General features: G+C 34.8%; 1 protein-coding gene across 1 annotated transcript; it reads right to left on the reverse strand.

The window, feature by feature from the left end:
- Window positions 1–344: 344 nt before the first annotated feature.
- On the reverse strand, window positions 345–4,452 carry LOC114533964 (noelin-like). Its single transcript, XM_028555601.1, has 6 exons — window positions 4,362–4,452; window positions 3,196–3,391; window positions 1,977–2,203; window positions 1,784–1,835; window positions 1,238–1,511; window positions 345–1,160 (listed from the first exon to the last, which is right to left on the reverse strand). The coding sequence occupies exons 2-6, from the start codon at window positions 3,308–3,310 to the stop codon at window positions 656–658; spliced, it is 1,173 nt and encodes a 390-aa protein (XP_028411402.1). The 5' UTR covers window positions 3,311–3,391; window positions 4,362–4,452; the 3' UTR covers window positions 345–655.
- Window positions 4,453–7,749: the final 3,297 nt, after the last annotated feature.

Raw genomic sequence — 7,749 nt, forward strand, 5'->3', positions numbered from 1 at the left:
GTTTTTGATTCAATTAAGATTATAGTTTACTGCAAAAACCAGTATTTTACAATTCGAAATCATGCAGAAAAAACCAAAACGGTTGTACAAATGAATCCCTTTTTATATATTATGTATATAATTACTACAAACTGATCCCAGTAAAATGATATACTCGGAAGCATTATTCCTGCCCATGTATGCGTAATACTATGGCAATGCTGATATTCCATAATACTATAATAATTTGCTTTATTCCTTAGTCATTAAAGTGGTTAATTATGCCGCTAATAACTACCAAAATAAATATAATATTCTCTCCAAATTTTTTAATTATTCAATTTAACTAACAATTTAATCACGCTATGTTAAAAAATGCATGGACTGTGCTGTACGTAAGAACAATATAATATACTGAAAGTCAATTTAAAAGAAAGTTAAAGAACTTTTATATAAAGCTTAACGTGCCCCATTTGATAATCCCCATACAGTGAATACCATGATCAGTTGATTTATTGACAATGTAGAAACAAACAATACATACATTGACAGTTTAAAAGCCATAACTTGCAGCATGCATGCGGCAGCAAATTATTACATATAAATTATGGTCTACAGTTGCTCAGATATAAAAGTTCTGAAAGCTGCTTAGTGATACTGTATGTGATAAATAAAGTCAGTCTTCAAATTCCAGAGGATAAGTTATTTGGTGCCCTGAGTCCCACGAGTAAAGAACTTTCTCGCGTGGATTGTAAGTAACCATGCTGTTGTAACCAAACTTATTAACTAACGAAATGGCTAGGCTGGTCGCAGTTTTGCTGGTTGTGTTATAGGCGTAGTTAATAGTTGTTTGGCGTGCGCTGTAGTTATCAATGCTGTAAATGACTCCACAGGCCACAAATGCGTTTCCCATGTTCTCCATGGGTTTAGGTGACACGTTACAGAAGGTTTTCAGAAGGCCAAGTGTGGAAGGATCGAGTTGGCTGGCACATAAGCTCCCATTGTATGCGGGAAGTGTGTAAAGAGCCCACAAACCGTTCTCGTCAATCGATAAATCTATTCCGGTGTAACCCCCCCATTGGTATGTAAACAGTCGTGGGATTATATTGTTGTGAAGAGTTTCTTCTCTGATCACCTTCTCGGTAAGTAAATCGTACTTCACAATATTTGCAGTTAGCTGTCTGTGAGTAGGATAGAAAAAAAATTGCAACAATGTCAACATTTCCTCTGAATGAAAACCCCCCTTACATTTACATACCTGTTAAAATACAGGTACCTCCCATATACAACAGATCCTGTGCCTTCAGCTCCTGGGCCTTCATACGTTAGGCTGTAGGATTTCGTAACCGAGCCATTCTTGAAAAGACTCATGTTTTCAAATTCAAGCATTTCATCCCCACCCAAACCATTTATGTACCAAATTTTTTCGGAACTAAGCAACCCTAGAGGATCTCTCATCCACGTTCCATACGTCTCTCCAGACTGACGATGAAGGACTGGTTCACCAACTCTCTCGATTTTCCTGCAATTTTCTATTAAATAATTATATAAAGCGATAAGGAAAACTTTCAATCGCGAAGAAAAAAATTAAATATTAATAAAGCAACATTTCATAATAATAATATAAACCAATTAAAAAAGGCCATTCCGTCCGGGCCTCGACACGTCTGCCCCACCCGCCCCCACACTATAAATGTTAAAGCGGCCATTTTGCTACCTCCACTTAGAAAGCCATTACTTCTTAAAAAAAGCGTTTTGCCGATTTTCCAAATTAGATGGAGGCAAAGGTTTTGAGTGCTTTTACCGTAGCTTTTTGTTTTGTTAGAGACTATGCGTTGTTCGTTGTTGTTATCTTCCTGAAATTAGAAATAGGAGAGTTAGAAATATTCACACATCACAGCTTCTTTGCTTTCATAATAGAAAGAAAGACCCAATATCGGTGCAGCTACAATTCCAGTATTTTACAAAAAGGAATATCGATTCGAAGTATGAAATACCTTGTTCAACATCTCATAATAATCATATTTGTTATCTTGCAATATGTTCTGAGGATTCATAGATTTTGTGGCGTTATTTAATTGACAATTTTTAAAATTTTGTTCGCGTTTCCTTGCTTTGTAATTGAAAGATTTACAAACAGAAGATTTTCTGAGGCAGTACAAAGAACATTCCAAAACATTTGATGTTTCACGCTCACTGACCACGTGATTTGTAAGGCGATGACCTGTAGAATTACAACAAAATTAAATTATAATGGATGGATTGATTTTAAACAGGATCACTGCATTGGATTATAAAGGGTGCATGTAAATAGAGTTCACGTGGAAGACACTGGCATCAGTGGTAGACATCGTGGTATCGATAGGTATTATCTTCAATTGAACAACCAATTAAACATGTCGTAAAGGTAGGTTACAGTGCTAAGGTTAACAAACGTCTCGTTTACATTTTCATTCACTATAATTCTAAAAATATCAACGATCAGAATATTTGACAGTATTTTGATATCTAGTCTTAAGATAAGGAACGATCGCTGGCATCTGAATTAATGGGTTTATATAAAACAGGATCCGATGCATTGCATTGAATTTTGAGGGCAAATCATTCGAGCGATTTCTTAGTCATTTACCCTCATACTGGGGCATTTTATAAAATTAATACGGACGTATACATATGTAGTACCTACATTAACACATTAGAGTATATTTTAGTTAATTGCGGTACGATAATCGTTACAGTTTGCTTATCTGACTCTGAGATACAAAGGGTGTTGTGTTGCCTTTCACGAGACCAAAACAACATTAACTAAGACCATTGACAAAGCACACAAATTTGTATTTGTTTTTTCTGCTTTTTCAATTTTTTTGGTACACTACGTGATATAATTTGCTATAGATATTGAACGGAGAAAACGATGGTAGTAAATGATTCCCTAAAGGCTGGTTTTCATATATCACTGACAGTCGGTGAGGTGATATTTGTTGCCGGTGACGAAAAAAAAATTATTTATTCAAAATAACAAATATTTAATTTATCGTCCTTTCATTTACAAATGTAGCAAGCGATTCTGCTTTTCGCGGCGAATTTTTTCGCAAACCAAACACATCACCGGATTTCACATATCGCTTCGCGTCGCACGAATAAATTTGCCTAATGGAAAACTGGCTTTAGCCAAATTAGTACTGAGAAAATAAATGTGGCTTAAATTTCACTCACCAGAGGTGGAAATCTTGAATATAGCACTTGAATCCAGGGAGGCAGAGGCCTTTACGCACAGCAGTATTAAGTAGTCAAACAGGATTTGAAAATTATTCGCGAGTTTAGGTAGCATTCTCAACGTTTCTTTTCCTTTTTGTTTGCGGACAAATACTTGAATATACGAGTACAGGTACAAGATTGCCCAACCAAATTTCTGCAAGAACCAATCAAGATTTTTTTAGTATATTTTATTCACGCCGAAGCTGAGTATAGGAGGTTTTGAAATAGTATAATTTTTTACACACATTTTCACCTTAGTTAACATAAAGTCCCAAAACAGCGACTGTAAGGATGAATTCAACTTGCAAAGAAATAGTTCGCTAGCGAAATATTTGCATATTTTCTTTTAAATTGAGAACAGCCATGTTGAAATAAGTTATTTATGCTTTTAAAATTCTAAAGAATATAGGCAAATATTTCTCTTTAAGTGGAAATCCAGCCTTAAGCCTGTATTCTAAAAGCTCACCCACACTCACAGTTGAGTGCGATTTCAGTGAGATGGACTCAAGTGGAACTGAATTGTGAGAGAGAGTTGAGTATGAGTGTGAATGGCAACTCAACGAGGTGGCAGTCACCCTTGAATCATTAACTATATCATGAACCATTTGAATCATCATACACCTGGGCATAACTGACATCTCAAGGAACGTATGACTCTCACTCACACTTCACTCAAAATCTGAGCCTCAATTGAGTGTGAGTGTGAGTGGTGTCTTTGGATAGTTGGAGCGTAAGTGTAGCATTATACTATAATTATGTGAGTGTGAGTGGACACTCATTGAGTGGTGAGTTGCACTCATTGACGTAAGGCCAAGGTTATACGTCGCATTTAGGTCTCTTCTCTTGTTAACAAATTAAAACCATCCCCCACAAGTAACATCCCGCATAGTGAGTTCCGTTGCTAATTTATCCATTCAGCTTTTACGCCACAATAATACGATTATTATATCTTAGTCAAAGTTGTTGAGTTGTTCGTGATGTGAAAGTGCCTGCATGTTGTTTCAGAAAGCCGAAAGGCGTATAATTTTATACACAGTACTTCGCTATGTCAATAATTATAAGGACTTTAAGTGATGTATTAAAAAATTGATAACAAATATTGCTAGAAATAATTATGTACTCACAATTTCACAAATAAATATTTTGAAAAAACACTTGAATTCTCTTTTACAAGGCTCCGCGTGCAAACGATGAAATGCGAACGATTACACTGCGATTCTGCGATGGCAAATGAGCGTCTCTGAAGGTTAATTGCGTGCCTTAATTGCATAATAAATATGCAAGCTATAATTATATTATAATTATTAGACCTTTACAAAAGTCTGCGTTGCCGCTGTTTGTGACGTAGTTTGCGGGTAAAGTATGTTCATGTTTGTTCATCTGGGTTTTACTAACAAACATTTTTTCATTCGCAAACTGCGTTGGAACGCAGACATCCGGTGATAGAGCAACACGCAGCAAATGCAATGCGACAACGCAACGCGAATTTTACAAGTGTTTGAAATTAAAAAACTCGGAATAATAATGGTGTCACGCTGCATCGCATCTCGCTTGTGTGGGTCAAAATTACCGGCGTTTAATGCATATGAAATACATAATTGGTGTCACAGACACGCAAGAAAAAGCAATAAGTTTTTAAACAGTAGCACGGATATAGCTATACACAACATGTTTAACATGACACTGTGGCGTAGCAAGCGTTGATAATTGAGGGGCGGGGCAAATTCATATATTCATGTTAACAGAATGCAAAGACAGTCGATTTAAAAAAATATTCATACATGAATATATGAATATGCTCCCCCCCCTCCAATTATCGTTCTGTACGCCACTGACATGGCAGGTTATATCATTGCATAATTAAAGAATACAGGGTGTATCAAAAAAGGCAACACTTAATATTGAAGAATATTCATATATACGTCGTATATTGATCGCGTCGAATGCATTTCAAACAATAGATAAAGAGATGGCAATGCTTGAGCTTAATGAAGTTTATCACCTCATTATCTAGTGCTTGAATGGCATTTGACACGACCAAAATGCGACGTATAACCTAGGCCTTATACACCCTGTATATGACATTGTATATTATAACTAATAATTATTAAAAAATTATCGTCTGTGTTCTAAAATCTTACTAACACTCCCAATTGAGTGCGATTCAAATTAAATGCACTTAAGTGAAACTTAAGTGTTTTGAGAGTGGAGCATGAGTGTGAATGTTTATTCAAGACAAGATTGGTATTCAAAGAGCTTACTCGCGAGTGTCACTTGCTCAATAGGGCACAATCTGCTAAAAGAGGAATATCATGGCAAAATAACTTTCAAACCTAGAACTAGAAATACATGCATGCAGCAACCCCTCGCCTCGGTTGAACGAAATCAGTTAATCATAGGGATAGTAACATGATTGTTAGAAAATTTATGTGGGTTGGGGGTTTTGGAGGGTACATGGTATAGAGAGAAAAAGAAATTGAGAAAAGTATGGAAATATTTTTCTGTACGTGGAAACACTGTAATCATAGCAACTGAACTCGCGACGGCCGTATATTTTTAAAGAATCAAAGTTTACTCTCATATTTTTGTGACAAAATGGCAAAAATACGACAAGATTCCTACCTTTTTCTGGAAGTTAAGTCACTCATCTATAGTCAGTGTTATGGTAAATTGTTTTAATTATTAATTACAATGAAATATAACATCAGACGTCTCATACAACTTCCGAAGTTTTATGTTACGCTTCGACCGGTTTTTGTCATTATGAAAACGGAGTTTATAAATGAAGTTATAATGTCGTTTATCACATAACACATTCAGATTTATAGTGAAATACATTTGAGAATATTAAAGTTGTGTTTACCACAAGAGAATTACTTTTTAAAGCTGTGCCGGATGAAATATTATCAAGTGTAAAATCTTCCGACTTCATTATACACGGTGAATTCGGTCGAAACTCGAAAATTTGGTCTTGTTATTTGTTAAAACGTGAAAATTCCTGACCACATTCGAGTTTTCCCCTAATTTAATTAAAAATACATGTATTCCATATATATGAAAACATAAATTTAAAAATTTCATCAAAATTTTGCGAAATGACAGTTATTCACCGACGTTTGAAAATACAAAATTTTTGTCTCGACCAATCAAGAGCTTAGTAGTTCACACTGGCGCATGCGCATAACGTAGAAGACCGTCCATGGCGTGAGGTCCATTGCATAATGGCGGACGACTTTGATTTCGCATTTGCACATCGTGGGTGTAAATATCCGAGCGGAATTAGTACCCTCGTACGGTGCACCGCACCGGCTCGGGGATAACTTTCAATTCAAGTATAATAAAATATTTATCTAAATTAATTCTGCTGCATGGCCATGTTCCCTCCTGAAAAATTCAACTTTTTTATTTTTTGCGTAGAGATTAACAAAATTTAATTGCTGTGTTTACGTTTCATACTGTTAAATTAATTTTTTAAAAAAAGTTAACGTTCAAAAAATGTTAAAAATATTATGTCATGCAAAACCAATTGCCACCTGTCCGACTTTGACAAGAGCTATATATATATATATATATATATATATATATATATATAATATATATTATATATAATATATATATATATATATATATACATATATACACCCGTTTGCAAAAACGTTGGCCGCAGATAGATAGATAGATAGATAGATACTCGAAGTCTAATTAGAATTGCATATGAATACATTTGCATGGGATTTCAATCATATTACACAACGTATGCAATTCTAATTAGATTTCGAGTATCTATCTATATATCTAACTGCAGCCAACGTTTTTGGAAACGGGTGTATATATGTATATATATATTATAATATATATAATATATATATATATATAATATTATATATATAATATATATATTTATATATATACCTAAAATGCTGTTTTGGAAACTAAGATAGATGACATTGACTTCCGCGACGTCTTATTTTGAAACAGACAGGATTTTTGGTGCCCAGCTTTTTTATCTGAGCATGCACTTATAGGGTCCTATTACACGGTACTGCATGCAGGGTGTGCTCATCATGACATCTCGTTTGCCGCTATGAAGCAACGATTAGTAGTAGCTAGTAAATGCTTATTATTTTGATAGTTTTTTTCGTTATAATTTTAAAGGACTTTTATTCTGCAGTGGATTAAAACGATAAATGATATTATTGAAGTTATATATTTTTATTTAACTTATAATTATATAGCTACATAGCTATATGTTCAAAACCAACATGCTTAAATTTTTTAACATATATCACGGTATAATGGTTAACTGAAATTGTGTAAATTCCTTTCTTCTTTATAATAAACATCTTTTCCACCAAGGATTCAAACTAACTGCGGTAGTGCGCCACGCAACGGCTTCCAACAGGCAGGCAAAACACCTTCTCTTGTGTTAAGATCGACTTGTTGCTCCGGATGTCGCATTTCTTATCTTGAACAGGATCAGTGCATAATGTATACGGATACTGACGTTTTTGA

This window comes from Dendronephthya gigantea, unplaced genomic scaffold, assembly GCF_004324835.1.
Source record: "Dendronephthya gigantea isolate DGI-Jeju-01 unplaced genomic scaffold, DenGig_1.0 000096F, whole genome shotgun sequence".
NCBI lineage: Eukaryota > Metazoa > Cnidaria > Anthozoa > Malacalcyonacea > Nephtheidae > Dendronephthya > Dendronephthya gigantea.

Bases quoted from the DNA above. Each gene is read 5' to 3' on its own strand.
- LOC114533964 (XM_028555601.1), bottom strand. From the start codon at position 3,310: ATGCTACCTAAACTCGCGAATAATTTTCAAATCCTGTTTGACTACTTA. The intron at 1,836-1,976 runs GTATTTCATACT...TTCTAATTTCAG, and splicing joins ATTATGAGATGTTGAACAAG to GAAGATAACAACAACGAACA. The intron at 1,161-1,237 runs GTATGTAAATGT...TCCTACTCACAG, and splicing joins AGGTACCTGTATTTTAACAG to ACAGCTAACTGCAAATATTG.